The sequence below is a fragment of the Hyaena hyaena genome, unplaced genomic scaffold, assembly GCF_003009895.1.
Source record: "Hyaena hyaena isolate Hyena2069 unplaced genomic scaffold, ASM300989v1 scaffold_550, whole genome shotgun sequence".
Lineage (NCBI taxonomy): Eukaryota > Metazoa > Chordata > Mammalia > Carnivora > Hyaenidae > Hyaena > Hyaena hyaena.
In genome coordinates, this window is record NW_024081182.1 from 773,833 (window position 1) to 795,806 (window position 21,974).

Sequence of the window (21,974 nt, forward strand, 5' to 3'; positions counted from 1 at the left end):
CCAGTTTCTGTGGCCATGAAAATGTGACAATTTCATTGGCCAGATCGGAGATCTGTAGATAGAGGTGGTACAACCCAACAGACCATGACTGAGAATGGAGAAGGGTGGCTTCCCAAAGAAAACCTGGAGCTGAGGCCAGAGGGGAATGTATACTGGGGAGGAACCAACCAACCAAACCCATTCATCTTTTTGGGATAGTGTTTACTAATGGCATCCAAATGATTTAAGTTCTGGGGGAGAATTAAAGAAACTTAACAGAAGGCAGGATGCATGAGAAGCTGTGTGATCTTGAATTTTGTCTTAACCTTGGAGATGTGAGGCAGTGTGCCTATCTGTGCTATCTTCTCTTTTCTATGTCCAACCCAGACCTGCGATTTAGGCGATCAGTTCAAGAAGAGCATCCAAAGGCGTAATGTTTATTGCAACAGCCACACACCGATCAAATGAAAATACAAAGATGAAACAACTTCTTCCATGACCCCTGGGCCTTTTGGAGCCTCCCAGGAGGGAATTTAAGTCTTTAGCCAGGAGTGGAAACTGACCACAGTGTAAATACTGAAGTAAATTTGGCCATTTCCTGCTGGTTTTTTCTACGTGGATTGCTGATTTTCCAAGATAAAATATTTGGGATTTGAAAACAAAGACTGTTGTAACATTTATTGTAACATTTAATTCCTAGGCCCTGAATCAATGGCCTGGGAATTATATATTTAGTCTTCAAGAGATGTGCATATGAATTATTGGTTTTTAGAAATCTCTCCTCCCAGACCTGGCAAAAGTTTGGAACTGATGCTGAGACAAGTAGTCCAACCTGAATAAAAATGGGATCCTCAAACAGAGATGTGAAGTTTCTGAGTTGAGGAACCTGCATTTGTTCATGATTTTGAATAAAAACATCCCATGCTACCCAAAGGTGAGATACAACGAGAGGTCTTGTCTATAAACTTTATTGTATATCAAGTACAAGTCTTTGGGGCTGGACTGGGGTGGGGGTGGGTATGGACTGGGACTTGGCCCTTGTGAGGTTGATATATGAGCCACCATCAAAGTCTTGAATCAAACATGAAATCAGCAGTGATGTGTGGAATATATGTATGTGTGTGTGTGATGTATATGTGTGCATATATATATATACACATATATATACACATTTTTTCAAAAATGTGTATTTATGTTGAGAGAGAAAGAGAGAGCACGAGCAGGGGAAGAGCAGAGAGAGAAAGAATCCCAAGTGGGCTCTGCACTGTCAGTGCGGAGCCCAACTCACGGTTTGATCTCACGAACTGCAAGATCATGACCTGAGCCGAAATCAAGAGTCAGATGCTTAACCAACTGAGCCATCCAGGCATCCTTTGCATTTAAAAAAAAAAATTATTTATGTAAGTAATCTCTACACCCAACGTAGGGCTCAAACATATGACTCCAAGATCAAGAGTGGCATGCTCTTCCGACTGCGCCAGCCAGGCGCCCCAATATATGGCATTCTTTTGCAGATTTGCCAAATGATTCACACAGCATGTGACTGTACTTAGAACCAAAGCATTCAGCAGAAAGGTACAATTTACCAAATTACTATGGGGAGACATCCCCTCTTGAGTAATCACTACCATGAAATCTAACTGGAACTGAATTTTGCAAACATTTCACATACGTTTGAAACACAAGCATCCAATCAGTGCTCAGCCATTGATTCACTTTTTCATTCACTTAATTATTTGTTAATTCATTTCAACAAATATGTGCCAAGTGGTTATAAACAAGATGTTGAGCAGTCTCTGCCCTCACGTGTTTAGTTTCTAGCAGATTAATTTAGACAGTAATTTAATTACTATTGAACAGTAATTAATTGCAATTTTGACAGGTGCTGTGAAGGAGAAGCCCAGGGGACTATGGGAGCCTTATATGTGGGGTTAGTGAAGGCAGCCCATTGAAAATAGTGTTTGAAGTGAATTTTCCCCCCTCAGTGTCATCTTAAAGCTGTTTTGTGCTTCTCTGGCTTTTGCACTGAAATCTGGACTCCCTCTGAGAGCAGCATTTTTGTTTCCCTACCGTAGGTGAAGGGCCTATATCTGAATGCCTCTCCATGAACCTCCATTGCTTATTTAATGCCTGTTTCTACTGGAGGGATAAACAAAGGAGAAAGATCTACTCTGTAGGTTTCACATGCATTTGGATGTGAGGATGCTTTTTAAAACTTGGGCTTGGGCCTGGGTGGTTCAGGCAGTTAAGCATCTGACTTTAGCTCAGGTCATGATATCATGGTTTCATGAGTTCAAGCCCCATGTGTGCTGACAGCAAAAAGCCTGCCTGGAATTCTCTCTCTCTTCCTCTTTCTCTCTGCTACCCGCCCCACCCCCCATTCTCGCTGTCTTAAATAAATAAACTTAAAAAAAAATTCAAAAAGCAAAAAACTTGGGCTTGACATAGGGGATGTATTGGCCTGCTAGGTTGCTATAACCAAGTACCACAGACTGGCTTGTATAAACAACAAAAATTTATTTTTCCACAGTTCTGGAGGCTAGGAAGTCCAAGTTCAGGTTCCTTGTCAGTGTCCACAGTTTTGGTTTCATTCTGATACCTCCTTGGCTTGCAGATGGTCACTTCTCACTGTGCCTTCACCTGTTCTTTCCTCTGCATGTACCTTACTGTGTCCAAATTTCCTCTCCTTAATAAGCACACCAGGCAGATTTGATTAGACCGAGCCCTAATGGCTTTAATATAGCTTATTCACCTAATTAAAGGCCATACATCCAAATATGGTTACAATTTGAGGTATCGGGAGTTCAGATTTCCAGCATATGAATTCTGGGTCAGTCAGCCCTATAATAGAGGCTAACTCTCCTCTAGTCCTCAGGGCCTCCTCTTAGGCTTCCGGGTCCTGATTGGTGCCTGTGCTCAGAATCACAGGAGGAGCTGACTGACAACAGCCAGGCCCAGGCTCCAGTCTAGACCAACTAAATCAGGCACCTGTACTTTTTCTTTAAAGCTCCCCAGATGGTGTTGGTGGAGAGTCAGGACTGGGAACAACCGAGCCAGGATCTAGAGTACCTTCCTTACCCGTAGTTTCACTTTTTCCAAGTTTCAGTGACCCATGATCAACTGCAGTCAGGAAGCAGATGACCCTCCCGTGACCTGGTCAGGAGGTCAGTAGCAGCCTAGCGCTAGGTTACAGAGCCTACATCACTCACTCCTCGTCAACTCATCACGTAGGCATTTCATCGCCTCACATCACCACAAGAAGACAGGTGAGTGCAGGACAATATTTTGAGAGATTACACTCACATAACGTGTATTATGGTATATTATTGTTATGAATCTCTTACTGTGCTTGAGTTCTAAATTAAGCTTTATCACAGGTGTGTGATATGAAAAACATGGTCTATATAAAGTTCAGTACTGTCCATGGTTTCAGGTGTCTGACCGGGGTTAAGGGGCCGCTGCTATAGTTCTTCCCAAACTTGCCTGACCATAAGAGGCGTCAGAGCATGCCAATGGTGAGCTCAGAATATTGCATCAGAATATTCAGGGAATATTCTCCATCCTCCTCTTCCAACTCTAATTTTAATTAGTTCAAAATGATAAAAGGAACATACGTTTTCCAACAGTTACTTGAAAGCTGGATAATCCCTAGTTTTAAGAATAGGAAATAGAGGGGCGCCTGGGTGGCTTAGTCGGTTAAATGTCCGACTTTCGCTTAGGTCATGATCTCGCGGTTCGTGGGTTCGAGCCCCGCGTCGGGCTCTGTGCTGACTGCCAGCTCAGAGCCTGGAGCCTGTTTCGGAGTCTGTGTGTGTCTCTCTCTCTGACCCTCCCCTGCTCACGCTGTCTCTCTCTCTCTCTCCTAGAAATAAATAAAAATATTTAAAAAAAAGAATGTGTCTATTCCATCATCAACAAATGATATTAAATGTTATCAAATACTCTTTTAGCCTTAACTGAAATTAGCATTTGGTTTACCCATTGAGCTTCTTCATGTGAGATGTGTACTCATCTATTTCTTTCCCTTTTTTTTTTTAATGTTNCTGTGCTGACTGCCAGCTCAGAGCCTGGAGCCTGTTTCAGAGTCTGTGACTCCCTCTCTCTCTGATCCTCCCCTGCTCACGCTGTCTCTCTCTCTCTCCTAGAAATAAATAAAACATTAAAAAAAAAAGAATAGGAAATAGGTAGCCTCTTTTAAATTTCTGCAGGATCTGATCCTTTACATGGCTGCGATAAATGGCCCACTTCATTTCTGAGGCAATGAGATGATTTTATTTGAAGCTCAATTACAAAAAGAGTGACATACATTTTTGTAATCTTTTAATTGAGGTCCTGTGGTAAGAAGTCAGCTTATTAATAGGAATTGTCTCAATACGGTAGCATTTCACAAATACCTTCCTAAATTCTCAAAGTTTACACATCTGATCCACCGTGGGATAGTGTGAGATAGAGGAACTCAGGTGTGGAGCAAGGGGGTTCTCCCCACTCCCCATCACCGCATCTGTCCCATACGAGTAATGTTTTACACCTGTGTAGATCTTTCTCCATCTTAACCACCTGGGCTCTTGATACAAAGCAGGTTCTAGTTTGTGAATTCAGGGATGGAGGCTGAGAGCCTGCATTTCTGTCTAGTGCCCTGGGTCTGAGCACCACACCCTGAGTAGTATGGTATCTGAGCACCTCCACGTTTTGTGTGTGTGTTTTTTTTTAATCTTCATAACATAACACTGTTAACACATTCTTCAAATCACTTCCATTCCCCCCCCTCGCCCTTCATTTGAACCTCATAACATTAGCGCTATGAGACAATTAGTGCAAATATGATCTCCATTTGACAGATGAAAAGTCAGGCACACCTAGGTTAAGTGATTTGTCTGTCTCATAGCTAGTTAGTGGTAGGATTAAGGACTTTTGGATTTTTCTCTGGCTCAGTGGTTCTCAGACTTGAACAAGTATCAGAACCACCTGGAGAGCTTGTTGAAACAGCTAGTCCAGAGTTTCAGCTTCAGTAGTTCTGGGATGGGTTTTGAGAATTTACATTTCTAACAAGGTAGGTCCTACTTGGACTGATATTGAATACAGGACTCCAAGGACAGTGTCTTTTGAGGACCATTGTGCCTAAGTGATATCCAACCTCTTATAATACTTGGTAATACAGGTAATACTCTGATCAGATTGTGAGATTGTAGGCATAATTTAGCTTGATAAGAGAACATACAAGGTCATCAGTCATCAGTTGTTTGATTAAAGAAATAACCTTGTACTGTAGCAATCATCACTCTATGCTAAAGGTTTGTGTGCATGTTTGGAACTTCATTAATCCGCACCCTCATTTGTCCTCAGAGCTGTGGTTTATTGTCCTGTTGAAGGGCTATTCCCACTTTAGGAAATGGTAGGTATAATTTTATTTAGAAATTTGGATATAATAAAAAGTATTTTTGTCTTGGTGAAATTCTTATCAAAACAGGATTGCAGACACTGAGACACTGATCTCCAAATAAGAAAATAAGCATTGTTAAGTCAGTAGTAAATTTCTTAAGTCTTTGGAGGTATTTCTTTCCATATTACTGTCTGGGGCATCATGAGGGCAAGAGGGGCAATTTAGAGAACAGCAGAGGATGTAATTTTCATTTGTATTGACTTTCTTGGAAAGAATGCCACCTATCATGACTTTAGACGACCCCTCGATGCTGCTGAGTCCTGAATCATTTATCTACAACTCCCACTTCACACTAGGTCTGTATCTCCAGTTTCCTCTTGGCTATCCCAGAACTCATTCCTCCATTTATTGACCATCTATTATGGGACAGGCACCATAATAGGATTGGGAATGATTTTTCTCATTAGGGAGTACTTGCTATGGACTGGACATGAGGATAGGCAGGGGTTTGGAGTGTGAGCTCTGGAACCACATCACCGGGACCAAATCCTTACACTATTACTGTTGTGTGACTTTGGGCAAGATACTGAACTTCCCTGTGCTTTGGTCTCCTTCACTGTAATGTGCGATTTTGACGGCAGCAACCTCATGGTGTTGCTGCAGAGCAAACACATGGTTAGCATTTCAAGCAGTGTCTAGGACATGTTAGTTATTAATAAGCCTTTTACATGCACTCTGTCATTTAATCAGCCACTCCCTAGGGTGGTACCAATACTGCCCCTATTGTACAGGATGAATCAAGTAACTTGCCCAAGTTTATTTATTAGGTTGCTAAACATAAAATTGGATTTAGTTTTCTCTGATCCCAAATCTTACATTTTTAAGCCCTATACTAAGCCATCCAAGTGCTTAATAGTAGTGCTAACACCTTCTTTCTTCATCCAAAGTCTCCAATCTTCAAGGACCTTAGCACTGGATCTAAATTCTTAATTGGGCCTGAGTTAAGGGCAAAATGGATTTGGGACAAAGGTCAATAAACAGAGGCCTCCTGACTCTCAAGAGGTCTTCCCACAACAGAGGGGAGGTTAATGCTGTGCTGCCCCCAAGAGAATTCCTCCCTTGTTGGTTGTTGCACAGTCTGTCAGAGCAGGGGTTCAATCCAAAGACGTTTTCTTTGGTCACCTCCTCCTCTTGACATTCTAGTCATGATGTGGCATGAAAGGACATAGAGTTATTTGTTACATCGCTTGAATAAATCTTTGTCCTGTTGTTAATCTTTAGATGTGAGAAAATGTCTTTGTAAATACTTATTGAAAATGTCCCAGGCCCCATCCATCATGCTCTTGCCAACACCAACTGTAGCCAAACGTGGTGTGCTTCTCTCTGCCATCTAGCTGTGTGGACTGGTGGTCTGGCCGCTGCGAGTGTGAGGCTGGTGACCCACTGGGGCTCAGGAGGAAGTCATGACTAAGCTGAAGGCCTGCGGTCAAGACTGCAGATGGGGCTGGAAGGTGGGAACAGGGGCAGCTATGGGAGACAGATGGCTTTGCAATTTTTAAAGACTCAATTTCATCTTAAATATTGTCACTTAAGTTCACAGTAAGACCCCTAGAAGCTTCATGAACACAGAGCTGGGAATGAAGGGCTCTACATTATAAAGGCAGACAGGACAAATGGTTAAGAGCAGGGGCTCTGGGGTTAGACTGACTTGGATTTGAATCTCAAATGCACTGAAGGCTTTGACAGCTTGGGTAAGTGACTAAGTTTGCATTGACTTGGTTTCCTCAGCCATTAAAAGATAATACCCCTGTAGGATTTTTCTGGGTTTTGAGATGAGGCATATTAAACCATTAATGTTAGTGGCAAGCAGTAAGACATTTTAGTTTTATGAGATCAGGCTCTGCTATGCCACCAGCTGGGTCATTTCTGAGGAAGACCTTTTCCTTCTATAGGTTTTAGTTTTCTCATTTGTAAAATGAGGGTTTAAGTCTAGATGTTCTTCGATGTTTCTTGCAGTTCTAGGGTCATGTTGTACAGCAGCCGGAACGAGAGTAACTCTGCCCCCTAGTGGCTCATAGCTCTTATTTGCAGATACCATAAACAATCCCTAGGACTAGTATCAAGACTTACATACCATTTTCTTTGCTTTGCATTGAAGCCTCACCAGGGGCTGTTGCCTCTGGTCACTGGATTGCAGAGAGAGGCTTCCCTAAATTCCTTGTCTTAGGACATTATACTTGGTACACAGTCTTCCCTTAGTGCTCCTTTTAATGATTTTATTAGTATGGTCACAAGTTTGCTGTCTATAGCACATTGATAATATAGCTGAATACAAATATTTTAAATAAGTAAATGACATAAGTGTGTCAAGTTTTAAAATGTCAACTTTTGAGTGATCATGCATTTCCCATGCATTTGCATCTGCAACCCCAAAATGCACAACTCAATCTGTGCTTATCCTCACTGGGTCTTGGTGTATCCCTCAGCTAGGGTGGGGCAGGAGCTGTTGTGCCTTTTTGCAGACCCAGATTTTCAAGAGCAACAGTGTTGAAGTCAGGCATTCCGTGGAGCAAGGTGGCAAAACCAGGTTTTGCTTTGGTTCAGGTAAAAATGCAAACACTGACTATTGCTTGTGTGAGCCTCCTGACCCCCCCAGGGCTTGGGCTAGCACAAAGGGTATTTTGATATCACTGCGTGAGGCCAGCAGGCAGTTTCTGTACCCGGATTTCCTCCCTGGGGGAAAATTCTAGAACTGAGATGCACAGTCTTCCAACATGCTGTCAGTGATATAGCTGGAACCAAGATGCGATTCATAGTAACTTTTTTCATCAAAGGTGTTAACAGTCCAAGCAACAACCTGAATGCCTTTAGCCGACCACTTCTTCAAGTAGTCCCTGAAGAAAGAGGAAAAACCAATTCTGTCAGAACAAGGAGCAACTGTTCCAGGAATCTACAGTGGTCACTAAGCATGGTGTTCACTGAGTACTAATGGTGCCCAAAAAGAGTCTCTTAACGGTCTCGGCACATGCAATCAGAGGGAGTGTTTCGAAACCCAGCACTGGAACCTCCCCCACCTTGTTCCAGCTTACACTTCAGTGACTGGCTAGACACCCTACACCAAGATAAATGTCAGAGTGGAGGCCATACTGGCTCGTCCCTACGCATCTTCTTGGCCTCATCTTACACCACGCTCCCCTGTTCCTCCTGGTGTGGCAGAATACGGATTTGCTTTCAAGTCCCTAAAAGAACTAGGTTCCTTCCTGCTGCAACACTTTTTTGCATGTGTTTTCCCCTGTGACTTGGATCTCCACGTTCCCATTCCGCCTTTTTTTTAAATGCTTATTTATTATTTGAACAGAGAGAGAGGGAGAGAGAATCCCAGGCAGGCTCTGTGCTGTCAGCACAGAGCCGGATGTGGGGCTTGATTTTGTCAACTGTGAGAGCATGACCTGAGCCAAAACCAAGGGCTGGACACTTAATGGACTGAGGCACCCAGGTGCCTCCTCCTCACCCTTCGGATCTTAGCGTAGTTGTCACTTCCTTGGGGATGTTTTCCCCAACTCCTGTGATTAGGTCAAATGACAGTATATGGACACTGTTCTCGCCTACATAGCATTTACCTTAATTGTAATTTTACAGTTATTGGATTTTAATTTGATTAGTAACTTCTCTTCTACTTGACTATAAACTCTGTGAAGGCAGATCATGGCTTTCCTGACCACAGCATCTTCAGCTTCTTGATACCTTGCAACACTGTAGGCCTATACTTAGACTGACTGACCTAAATGCATTCACACCTGAAATAATACAAAACTAACAACTCTAATCAGCTGAAATGCACAGCTATAAAATTACCACAATAAAGGTGAGAGACTGCTAGCAGGTTAGGGAATGGAAAGTTTTCTTGGAAGCAATGAAGCAGAGTCTATAATGTAAAGCAGAGCAGGAAGGAAAGTGGGAGGGATAAGCTAGGTGCTCACATGGTGACTTCACTGTGGCTCTGGCCTGGATCCTGTGTTGCTTTTCAAAGGGAGCCAATCACAAGGACATCTCTCTCCATCATAGTTTGGCAGGTTTATTTTTTATTAGGTTTCCTTTAAAGTGCACTAAAAACTAAGAATATTTGATCAACTTACTTTGGACACAGTGAAGTATGCCTGAACTCTTCCCACCTAAGAAGCTAGTGGCATTCCAATTTAATAAAGCTATGGTGGGTGGGCACCTAGGTGGCTCAGTAGGTTGAATGTCCAACTCTTGATTTAGGCTCAGGTCATGATCTCAGGGTCGTGGGATTGAGGCCTGAATCAGACTGCACTATATGGAGCCTGCTTAAGATTCTCTCTCTCTCCCTCCCTCTGCCCTTCTCTCCGAAAACAATAAAATACAAATATAAATATAAAGGCATGGTGGGCTTTGTGGGGGGAACCCAATCCAGGCTGTCCACTGTTTATCCTTCCTTTCCAAGAAGTGCATTCCAGGAAATTTGTGACAAAAAGATAAAAAGAAACCTTACAACTTACGGGGATACAAAATCCTTTTGTATGAGGAAAGCTGAAATTCCACACAGGTACCACAAGATATTATGCATGCTCCAATCGAGCAAAATGTCCATTACCATGAACATGGACTGTTTCCAGAAAGTATCATAGCGTGGTTTCCCATCTCCTGTATGGCTAAGGCTCCAAGGTCTATGGGTTAAAGCCGTCACCACATTCTGATCTGTTTGTCTCATCTGAAAAGTAATTTTGGAAATTAAAATAAGTATCGTATCTGAAGTCTAATACCTCTCATTCTTCTTTGCATTTAGCCAATGTATTCATTCTGATGAGGTGGCAATAATGGTACCCTGGCCCCCATGTCTACTAAACAGACATAAACTATCCTTTGAGTAAAAAATGTAATGGATGTGAAACTTTTAATATATAAGAACACTTCCTTCACTATCTCTACCTTTAAAATGAGTAATTACAATCTCAGGGTCAAATTTTCATGTCATAAGAATAAACCTTCCATTGGTTATCAATTTAAATTCTGGTCAGAGATAAGTAATTAGAACTCAGTGAGGATAGAACCATGATCATTTCCAGATGGACTGGTTAGCATCTGATCCTTTCTAGAGAAAATGGCTGAAAAAGAGTTGTGGGGATGGGGAAGTGGGGTGAGAAGTAAGTGAGAAGAGAGAGAACAAAGAGAGAAGTAGGGGCAGGAGTTGGGGACAGACAGGGAGAAATGGGGAGATGCAGAGGTGTAATTCTTTCAGTCTGTGCTCTGCGCTCCTCTGGACAATGCTGCATACAGTGAAGTCCTCTGTGGTCACGTAAGATTGGGAAACACTGATCCAAATGTCTGAATGCCCCATGACGCTATTCATCTCAATGACAGTTCTTATCTGGATAGGTTCCATTCTTGCCGTAAAATTTTAAATGCATACTCTGTTGGTCAGTGTGAAGAATGCTACAGAACCAACTCATCATGGAAACTGGTAAATAAAGTCAAGGACTAAGCATTTAATTGCCAACTGCATAACTAAATAGATGAGAATTTTTACAGAAGTATTCTAGCTAATTAATATGTGAAGAAATGACAGAACTATCCATATTAAGGTTTTACAACCCCTAATCAATTGAGAGCTGGTCACTGGCATCAATAGCAGCTGTAAACAGTAACAACAAAAGAGTCAATGAGACTCTCATTATGTGCCTCCTGATGAAAAAAATATCCTCATCTTTGAGACTATCTGGCCAAGAATAACTGAACCTCCACTGATCAAGCCTTTTGCTCTCACTACCAATTTATAGGAAATACATACAGGAGAAGAATGTGTTAAACTGCATCATGGCATAAGGAGCAAAATCTGGACTTGGGTAAACTCTACAAAACCACCCATATTCTTCAATAAACACATGTAGGGGAAAGGAGAACTTACAGGTTCTAAGATTTTATATTACAGAATGTCTTTATTTGGGTCCTGATTCAAATTAACAATTATAAAAGACAAACATATATACAGTATTTCTTAAGACATGAAAATTTATATATTCACTAGATATTTCCTGATCTTAAGGACTTAATGGTTTTAGATAGGATAATGGTTATACTGTGGCTATATTTTTTAAAAAAGGGAATCACTTTTACTGAATACAATTTTTATGGATGAAATGATGTCTGGAATTTACTTCAAAATAATGCTGGGGTAGATAAATGGGGGTATGTACGGATGAAACAAGCTAGGTCAAGGTTAAAGGGGGGCTTGTTATAGTACCATCTACTTTTGTGCATATTTTAAATTCTCCATCATTAAGAGTTATTTTTTTAAAAGGTTTGTTCTGCTGTTACTTAGCGAGATGAAGAGGTACATAATTCCTTATTCTGAGAGTGCTTACTAAGGTAATCTGAATGAGCCTATGAACAACATAAAAGAAGGAACTTAAAGAAGAATCATGGTGTTTTAAAGTGGGGTAAGAGTTCGTTCCCCTTTCTGAATTTCTCTTGTTAAAAGAGGAGTTTCTCAACTAATATTCAGTTCAATTTCACAGGCATCTAGCTTATGCTTACTTGGGCCATTCCTATGATCACCATCAACTAACATAGTATTATGTGCAATAAAAATCCTGAATTTACCTTATAGATAACTTCTGGCAAGAAAGAGCAGACGATACTATTATTGTACAGTTGAGGAAACTCCATATATATTTTCTTTAGAGCATCAGTAGCCTGTAAAGCAGAGAAATTTACGTATTTAAAATTTACTTAAATGTAATAGTACCAGCTAATAACTATTACATATTAAGTACAACCCTACTGAATAAATTAGAACTTTACTAATACACGAGGATGCTGAAAGGAGTGTTGGTAGATTCCATCATCCACCGGGAAACATCTTAAATTCACACCTACAGCAGACAAAAGGGAAACTAAGGTACTGCTGCTTTGCTATTCTGTTGAGAGGTTCACCCCTTTGGCCATACTTTTGGAAGGTACGGCAGTGGAGGCCGGGAGCAAAATTTGAAACCTTTCCCTTATAACCTAGTTTAGCCACTAGGAAAAGTCTTTTATACCCATAACTCCATCATCCTCTGCCTTTCCTAGCTGAAGCATGAGCCAACCAGCCTGGGAACTACTAAGCGTACATTTGCTCAGTCCAGGGCACTGAGAGGAAATGGAATTCATCACTAACATGCAGGCAGACACAATGGGACAAGGAAGGAACTGGGAAGACCTGGAAGTCTTCCAATTCTTCCCAAGATGAGCAGAAGTTTCTTTTTGTAGTTGCCAGACAAATAAATGAAGAAGAAATGACACAGTTAAAACACAGATACTTTGTAACCTCTAGTGAATTAACAGATTTGGCCATTGGCATCAATAGCAGCTAACAACAACAGAGGTGACTAGGCATTAGGTGGAGTGGAATGCTGCTATATCGGAATTCTTGAAATACCACTAAATTCTGGAAAGTCACACATTCTTATAACCAAATAAAAGCAACAAAATGCATTCCAGAAAAGAAAAAAGAAAATAGGAACTATTCATGTCATGTTTCCCCTTCATTAATGTGACAAGAGTGTGAGCTATTGAGCCAACGTTTTCTTGCTGTCTGCACTAACATATGTCCTATGTGTAATGCTTCACCAACATTATTTAATTCTCATAACAACCGTATGTAGTTGTTTCTTTTATTATTCTCATTTTACCCATGAGGAAACTGAAGCATATCAAGGTTAAGGTTACATTTAGTAAGTGACAGAGTTTAATCAGCATCTGTTGGACTCCAAAGCCCATGATCTTGGTTCCTGTGCTCTACTATCTCTAATTTACTACACTTCTTCCTTTATACTACATTTTGGTGAATCAGATCACTATGTTCTATCCACTGTTGCCCAAACCACCTATGAGCACCAAACCAGAAAGCTCAAATAGCTGGATTAAAAAAAATATATTTTTCTCCTCCCCTTTTATTCTAAGAGAATAAGCATGAAGGTCACTATGCTGTGGTGAAATGTAGGACCTATCAGGGATCCCAACGTGGGCAATGTCATCAACAAAACCTAAAGTGCTCATTAAAAATACGTGTTCCTCAAACCACGCTCCCAGACATTTTTAGAATTTCTTCTCTAAGTGATATGGCCCAGGAATTAGTATTTTTAATAGGTATTCCTGGTGATTCTGATGCAGGCTGACTGGGAAACTAAGACGCATACAGCCATCAGTACCAGAATAATAAATAAGCTAGAGTACCATTTTTCTTTCTTCAAAAATGAGAGTTTACTGTGCTAAAGTTAGAATATATACTTAGGCACTTATTTCAGATTTCAACAATGTTTCAACTGTATCCCGAAATTAATTTAAAAAATTGATATAATCAGAATGGTGGCCATTACCGATTATAGCTTTCAAGGGGGAAAATTCCTGTAAGTAGTCCAAATGCAGAAAAAAGCATTTGTATTTGAAAAGCTGGTTATAAGTGAACAAATGTAATCTAAACCATATTTTCCCACTGATTTTCCATTGCAATAATAGGTTTTTTTGAATAAAGGTATATGTTCTATAATATAAGCAAAATTTTACTTAGGAATGTCATATATATATTTGAAGAAATTATAATAATTTTATCATAAAAGTATACCTACTCAAATCATAAAATAACAAAACTATACATAAGAACAGAAATCATACAAGAAGGATAACTCTAAGTAAAAGATAAATATCCTATTAGCTATCAGAAACTTTATGTATAGGAGTTTTCTTGAAATACAGTCAATACTTATCCATCTAAAACCATTAACTTATCAGCCAGACGCAATAGGTGTTGTGTCTCACTCCTACATTCTTCCTTACAAGGTTAGCCAAGTGCTTTATTCACGAAGCGCCTCTTTATGGTTTATTTAATATCTTTTGAAAATGCTTTATGCAAGTAAGAAAACCGACTATTTTGTTAGTTGTAAAATATCCAGAGTTGTTAAAAGGTTCCATCAAAGGTTAAGAATTCCCTAATTTACTATTTTGCTAAAGATGTGGAGTTTTGCATTGTAAACTTCCAATAAGCAAATATAGTTTGTACGAATAACATAAGAAGGATAAGTAACAAAATATATAGTTAATTTTGGAAATTACTAGAGATTAAACTGTAGGATCTGTGGTATAAACTGTACCATATTTGCATGGCCCTTGACATCAAAGAAGATTGTGAGGTTATAATTTAGGCACTCTGCAACGGCTTCTCTCAGGGTAGGAATCTTTTCATCAGGGAAATCATTCCTATAAGAGAGGGAAAAGGAATAGTGTATTGCGGGAAAAAGGGAAAGATAAAAGTTTAGTGAAACAGACATTTGACAAATGTCTCCAAACCAACAGAAAGTGTGTTTTCCCTAACTTCCTTTCTTTAGCCATACCGAAGTCTAAGGAAAATTTGCTTTAAGTCCTCAAACCAGATTACAGATATTCTTGACCAAAGAACAGCAACAACAAAGATCATTTAATTTTTATGAAATTACTAGTTTATGATATAATTAGTAACTCTACTCACCAAAAGGCAGAGTATAATGCTACCTCTGGAGTAGTTGAAACTTAAATTTTAAAATTGTTAATTGCCCTAATAGAACCTTATGCAAGAGAAATTCCTAGGAATATATAAATCTGTTCACTGCATTGCTGTACACTGAAGTGCAACTGTTTAAAATAATCTTCTATAAATAATTTTCTGATAAAGGAAAGTTAAGTGCCTGATATATAAGAAACTTGTTTTTCTCACACAATGAAATTTCATTCTACGAGATTTAACTTATGTTTATTCAACCATATCATAATATCTTGGTAAAAAAGAAAGAGAATTTAAATAGTACAGGCAATTCTGCCAGCCGTTCTATTCAGTGCCTATTCCAAGGGAGTGAGAGAAGAGACTTTGGTCTCTTTGCCACTCCTTTGGCCAGTCTTAGTTTCTGTGCCCCCTCTCAGAATGAGCATCTCACCACATTGAGGATAATTCTAGAGAAAATACCTATTTTTCCTACAACATGGTCCCTAAACACAAGCCTCTTTCTTCATTTGGTGTCCAAACAAAGAAAATGCAACAAGTCCCCACCTGTAGGATAAAGACTGGCTGAGTGAAAGACATTAAGATGGTACACTGACTCCAATATTGTACTTTTCCCCCCCGAAGTGAGAAAGGTGTTTAATTAGTTCTCAGTGTCTGTTTTTCAATACAGATTAGAGGTAGTAAAAGAAAAACCTATGTAGAGTGAGGTAATGTAACACAGTAATGGGAAATGGTTACCCAGAGGATAGTTTTCATTTGATTTTCCTTCTCTGTCTAGAGGTTTTTTTATGTGAGTTAGAAATTTTTCACATACTCCTTTCTTTAAAACCCACTGGAGGGGTGCCTGGGTGGCTCAGTCAGTTAAGTGTCCAACTTCAGCTCAGGTCATGATCTCACGGTTCATGGGTTCGACCCCCACGTCAGGCTCTGTGCTGACAGCTGGCTCAGAGCCTGGAGCCTGTTTCAGATTCTGTGTCTCCCTCTCTCTCTCTGACCCTCCTCTGCTCACGCTGTCTCTCTCTCTCAGAAATAAATAAAAACAAAAACAAAAACAAACAAACAAAAAAATTAAAACCCACTGGAGAATAAGGAAAAGTGAATGCTTTTCAGGCATGTTAATGAGTGAAAGAACAGTATTCTATACATGTTCTGCTGTAGTTCCAAAAACAAATTAAGATATTACTTAATGTGTACATGAATACATTCAAGCCTATTAACACACAGAAAGTCAATTAGCACATCAAAATTTAACAGTAATGCCTTAAAGGTGATTGTAAAACTTCTGTAAGTTTCCTCTCCCCTTCCCCCCAAATCACTCCAACTTCTCTAACTTGGAAAGTTTATAAAATTATGGAATATGATCATGAAGAATTTAGCCAATGGTCTTTTCTTTTTTACTAAACTTGTTGCCCTACATCTAGCTCATTATAATTATACACATTCACTAGAATCCAGAGTTTGGATTTTATTTAAGGTAGCTGCTTACATGATAGACGCCAGCATTTTCAAACAGTGGTTTCTCTCCTCCATGGATTTCCAGAATCATTACAGGTAATTTTTGATGACTCTGGCTAAAAGTTTATAAATTTTATCTTTTCAAAGAATCCTCTTTTGGTTTCATTGATCTTTTCTATTTACTTGTTTTTTTTAGTCTCTGGTTCATTTGTTTCTGCTCTGATCGTTATTATTTCCTTCCTTCTACTCACCTTGGGCTTTGTTCTTTTTTTCCTAGTTCTGTTAAGGCTTGACCGTCTGGGATTTTTCTTTATTATTTCTTTGAGATAGGCCTGTATTGCTATAAATTTCCCTCTTAGAACTGCTTTTGTTCTGTCCCAAAGATTTTGGATTGTTGTGTTTTCATCTTTCTTCATTTATTTTGAAATTTCTTCTTTGATTTCTTTGTTGACTCATTAGTTGTTTAGTAGCATGTCACTTAGCCTCCACATGTTTGTGTTTTCCCCAGTTTTTTATTGACTGATTTCTAGTTTTATACCATTATGGTCAGAAAAGATGCATATTACAGTTTCAATCTTCTTAAATTTACTAAGGCTTGTTTTGTGGTCTAACATGTGATCTATCCTAGAGAAGGCTCCATGGGCACTTGAGAGAATGTATATTCTGTTGTTTCTGGATGCTGTGTTCTGCATGCATCTGTTATGTCCATCTGATCTAATGTCTTGTTCAAAGACCATTTCCTTGTTGATTTTATGTCTGGATGATCTATCCACAGTACTGTACCTCCTTAAAGGATTTTAAAGGTGATGATGACCCTGAGCACTTTTTCCTTTAATTGTTGACTTTGAAGCTAAGATCTTATTAGCTGCAATGTCACTGCAGTATTAAAACCTGCCTTTCTCTCACATATAGCAGAACACTGAAATGTCTGATGATAGTAAAGAGCAATTTCAGAGCCTGCACTCAGAACTTTCAACTGTTAATAATATTCTTTCTAGATTAAAGTATAATTTCCTTTATTTGATTTTTAACTTCTTTCAGATCCTAGGAAAATAAACTCTAAATCTTTTACAGAGAACTGTAACATAATCACTGGGCTGAATACTCAATACTCAAGGAGTATTGATCATAGTCCAGAGAACTGATACAAGATGATTAACAATGAGCACACCATTTTTTTAGTACTATAAAGAAGAGGAGATGGATTTAAATAACCACATTCCAAAGTTTATTACCCAATATATGAATTCCAATTTGTTTATAGCTGTTAATGATGGGAATCGTATGAGTTCTGTGATCATCACCTTTGGGAAACATTAAATTGAAGGTAAGAATTGACTGATGTGGACTGTTTACCCCCAAGGGGAACATCTAGAGTATAGTGCTTGATCTTAGTTGATCACAGAACACTTTTTTGTGGAATATCTTATAAGACTAGTTCTGATATATATATGTATATATATATAATATATATAAATGTAAGTTAATATATATAATTATATACATATAATTTTTACGTATATAAGTATGTATATTATATATATATAAAACTTACATGACAGTATAGAGTAACTGTCTAATGTTAGTAATGTTAGTGACTAGGTAGAGTATTGTCTTGAGAATAATTCCAAAGCCAAAGTTGGTCTCAGTGGGAAAAGAAGAAAAACATCCATGCCATATTTCTATTGTTTCTGGCACCGTGCTTATTACTTGAGAAACTTGTATACAGTTCAAAACAAAACACAACAAAACAATTTTCCTGGAGCAGAAGATGTGATTAGGAGGTGCTAGTGTCTTTCTGTGATCTCCAACAAAGGTGAAAGGTACTTTTAAGTGACAATGAACCACTTACCTTAACCTGTGATTTGCCGCAGGATTAAGCTTCCTAATTTGTTCAAAGGTCAAGTCACACAACCGACCAGTACCATCAGTTGTCCTATCGACTGTGTTATCGTGCATTAAGACAGGAATCCCGTCGGAAGTAAACTCAATGTCCAACTCCACACCTGTTGCTCCATTCTTAGCTGCCTTAACAAAAATATCGACAATATTAATGGCAAGTGGCCATTACAGTCAGATGTCTGTACGTCTAAACTGTACATCTAAACATCTGTAGATCTAAACGCTCAAGACAACCAACAGGACTTACTAAGTAGACAGCTTCTCTTACTGATTCCTTCCCCTTCCTGTAACAAATAGCAGCCCATCCAGTTCCAGTTTCTACTTTTCCTGATGATATAACCTTCCTTCAACCTGCACACTTAGGGATTCCTCAAATACTTCAAGTTCCCCACCCTTCCCATTCTCACAGTAGTAGATGGGGAGAGATTTCTGGAACTTAAGTGTTCTTTGGTTGCTTAACTCTGTGGGCCATTAATGGCTCACAACTACAAATATTTAGACAAATGCCATGTTTACCTATGCTCTGGTGCAGCATCTCTGATGATTACCCTGTGTTTGTTGATTAGTTGTATAGTGCACACTTTGGCATTAACAGGATGAGTCAGGTTTTTGTTGGCTTAACTCCACCCTCTGTATCAGAAATGCCAGGCCTGCTTCTAGGTGACATTACATTTTGTTTATGTAAGCAGCACAGGCTGTTGGCCAACAAGCTGGTAAGCATGATAAGGTATATTAGAATTTATCTACAAAGAGAACGTGAGCATAGAGAATGTGAGCGCGCTCCTCTGAGACGCACCAGCCCACGTCTGCTTCCCTGGCTTCTTTGTCACAATGAAAACATGGAATGCTCACTACGATCAAGATTTTAAATGAAAAAAATTTAATTATGCAAACACCCACAGCAGCATACAGCAAAAAAGACTTCACAGATGTTAACATTTTGCCATATTTCCTTCTATCTCTTGCTGCCCTGAAACATAGTAATAGTTACCATTTAATGAGCCTTTTCTATACAGGCAGGCACTATTCTAAATGCTTTAAATGTTTTAACTCATTGGATTCTTGTCATCCTTGGAGAGGTACTATTAATATTCTCATTTTCAGATGAGGAAACAGAGATTAAGAAACTTGCTCTGGGTTGTACAAACTAGGACACAGTAGAGGCTGTGCTCTTAACCACCAGACGTTTACTACTGACACTACAGATATAGTGAGATTTCTCCCCCTTCCCCTCCATCTTCAAGTGGATGTGCATTATTCCTGTGTCATTCCCTTATAGGTGCCTATGTATTTGCTCTACACGTTAAGCACCTGGAAACGATGTACAACTCTGTACTAGTGCACAGCAGACATTCAATAAATGTTAGCCATTGCTATTTATTGTGTTCTTTTAAACACATTTTTAACTGGAATATAATTGAATTTATCAGTCATATTCTTTATGGGCATAGATTATTTTACCTTATTTAAATCCTTTCCTACCCCTACTTATAAAGATATAATACAACTATATTTTGTTCCAAGCTTCAAAGTTTGATTTTCACATTATGACCAAGATTTCCCCACCTAAGAATCCCAGTTCTATCACTCACTGGCTGTGTCATCTAGTTACTTATACTCGAGGCTCAGTTTCATCCTTTTCAAGATGAGACTTCTCTAATCATCCTAAGAGTTGTGAAAACTTAGAAAGAATGCATGTAAATTATCAAGCTTGGTGCCTGGCTCAAAGGTGGCACTCAACCTAAGTAATTATGATTCAAAACACATATCTCAGAGAAAAAGTCATTACAATAATGCTTACATTCTATACTGGTTAAAAAGTGTATCTTTTTATGGGGCGCCTGGGTGGCTTAGTCGGTTAAGCGTCCGACTTTCGCTTGGGTCATGATCTCGCGGTTCGTGGGTTCGAGCCCCGCGTCGGGCTCTGTGCTGACTGCCAGCTCAGAGCCTGGAGCCTGTTTCAGTCTGTGACTCCCTCTCTCTCTGGCCCTCCCCTCCTCACGCTGTCTCTTTCTCTCTCTCTCTCCTAGAAACAAATAAAAAACATTAAAAAAAAAAGTGTATCTTTTTATAAGATTAAGAGAGATATCTTCTAAGTTAAAGACAGAATAATGCACTGGAGAGTCAATATGGGTCATATTGTACATAAAACAAGATGACATTTTCAGTATTCACAGTGCATCTCTCTCACTGTGACACAAAAGTTATCCTTAGTCCTTGAGGTCGGCACTATAATTAGGTTCAGTTATATCTTTATTCATTAGGGCCATCTTTCTTTGGTTGCAACACAAGAAATAACAATGGCGAGACACTGTATCTTAGCAACATTACTAGAGCTAATGAATTCATTTATTTGTCTTTTCTAAGTGGTTTATGAAGGCCCAAAACAAGCTTTATAAAAGAATCACCAGATCTTCTAATGGCTGCATTCAACTTTCTTTACCAGGACTTTCATGTTATTCCAGATAGAGAGGCAAAAAGATAAGCTCCTGATTCAAATTCACATATTGGTATATAATTCATACTCATCTTTTCATTTAAAGCAATTCCTTATAATAGTATCTTTTCTTCTATACATCCAAATTTCACGTAAGCAGGTTTACAAAAACACTGCAATTGTATTAAAATTTTATTTGATATTAAATATATTCAAGAAATTAAAAATAAAGTTTATTTTTTTAATGAAACCATTTATTTTAAAACTGTACTAATAGTTTAAGTAATAGAATAGCACAGTGTAGTACAGTAGTAGCAATCAGATCAATGGTTGCCTTGGGGCAGAGGGTTGAGTGGAGGGTTAACTCCAAAGAGAGCACAAAGGAACTTTCTGGGGTGATGGCTATAGATTAAGATAGTGGTTACCCAGGTGTATGTATTTATCAAAACTAATCAAATTGTATGATGAAAATGTCTCTTTTACTAACGTAAGTTATACATTGATAAAGCTGATTTTAAAAGTATTTGCTTTAACAAATCCATTATATTTATATGACTTTTTAAGTGTTTCATTGAAAAGTAACGTTTAAATATTCATCCCTATACTGTAACTTAACACAAGAAAGAACTTCATTTGTGCTTACTGATAATGAAAACCACAGACTGTACTACTAGAACACAGAATGGCAGAGTGGTATTTTTGGTAGAGATTTTTCAATCTGAACAAGTTCAGAATCAAACCTTTCTTCTTTTCTATGCTTTGAGATACTATTTTCATACAACAGAATTCGTCTGTGCACAATTCAATGGTTTTTATTATATTCACTGAGCTGTGCAACCATCCCCACATCACATCAAAAGGAAACCCTGTGTCTGTTAGCAATCCACACTCCCAGCCTCTCTGAGTCCATCTCTATGGATTTGCCTATTCTAGACATTTTATTTATTTATTTTTATTATTTTTTAAAGGTTTACTTATTTATTTTGGGATAGTGAGAGAGACAGTGAGCACCTGAGTGGGGGAGGGGTAGAGAAAGAGGGAGAGAGAAACCCAAGCAGGTTCTGAGTTGTCAGCCCAAAGCCCGATGCAGGACTCGATCTCACAAACCATGAGATCATGACTTGAGCCCAAATCAAGGGTCAGATGCTAAACAGAATGAGCCACCCAGGCACCCCTAGACATTTTATTGAATAGAATTATATAATACGCAGTCTTCTGTGACTGGCTTTTTTTTCCCACTTAGCATGTTTCTTTTCCTTTTTTTTTTTTTTTTTTAATGTTTATTTTTG

The 21,974-nt window shown here is 38.9% G+C and overlaps 2 protein-coding genes across 4 annotated transcripts in view; one reads left to right on the forward strand and one right to left on the reverse strand.

Moving 5' to 3' along the window:
- Positions 1–924, forward strand: part of TMC5 (transmembrane channel like 5) — a 50,640-nt gene extending 49,716 nt beyond the window's left edge. For both annotated transcript variants that reach the window (XM_039255872.1, XM_039255873.1), the window contains one exon: positions 367–924. In XM_039255872.1, coding sequence (XP_039111803.1) covers positions 367–413 — 47 coding nt within the window. In that variant the 3' untranslated portion in view covers positions 414–924. The remainder of the gene's footprint in view (positions 1–366) is intronic.
- Positions 925–4,647: 3,723 nt separating this feature from the next.
- The window catches only part of GDE1 (glycerophosphodiester phosphodiesterase 1), a 23,431-nt gene continuing 6,104 nt past the window's right edge, over positions 4,648–21,974 (reverse strand). Inside the window, exons 2-6 of one of the 2 annotated variants that reach the window (XM_039255881.1) lie at positions 18,199–18,374; positions 14,509–14,614; positions 11,981–12,073; positions 9,880–10,091; positions 4,648–8,253 (exon numbers count right to left, since the gene is read on the reverse strand). In XM_039255881.1, coding sequence (XP_039111812.1) covers positions 8,106–8,253; positions 9,880–10,091; positions 11,981–12,073; positions 14,509–14,614; positions 18,199–18,374 — 735 coding nt within the window. In that variant the 3' untranslated portion in view covers positions 4,648–8,105. The remainder of the gene's footprint in view (positions 8,254–9,879; positions 10,092–11,980; positions 12,074–14,508; positions 14,615–18,198; positions 18,375–21,974) is intronic. The other variant, XM_039255882.1, reaches the window with a different exon arrangement.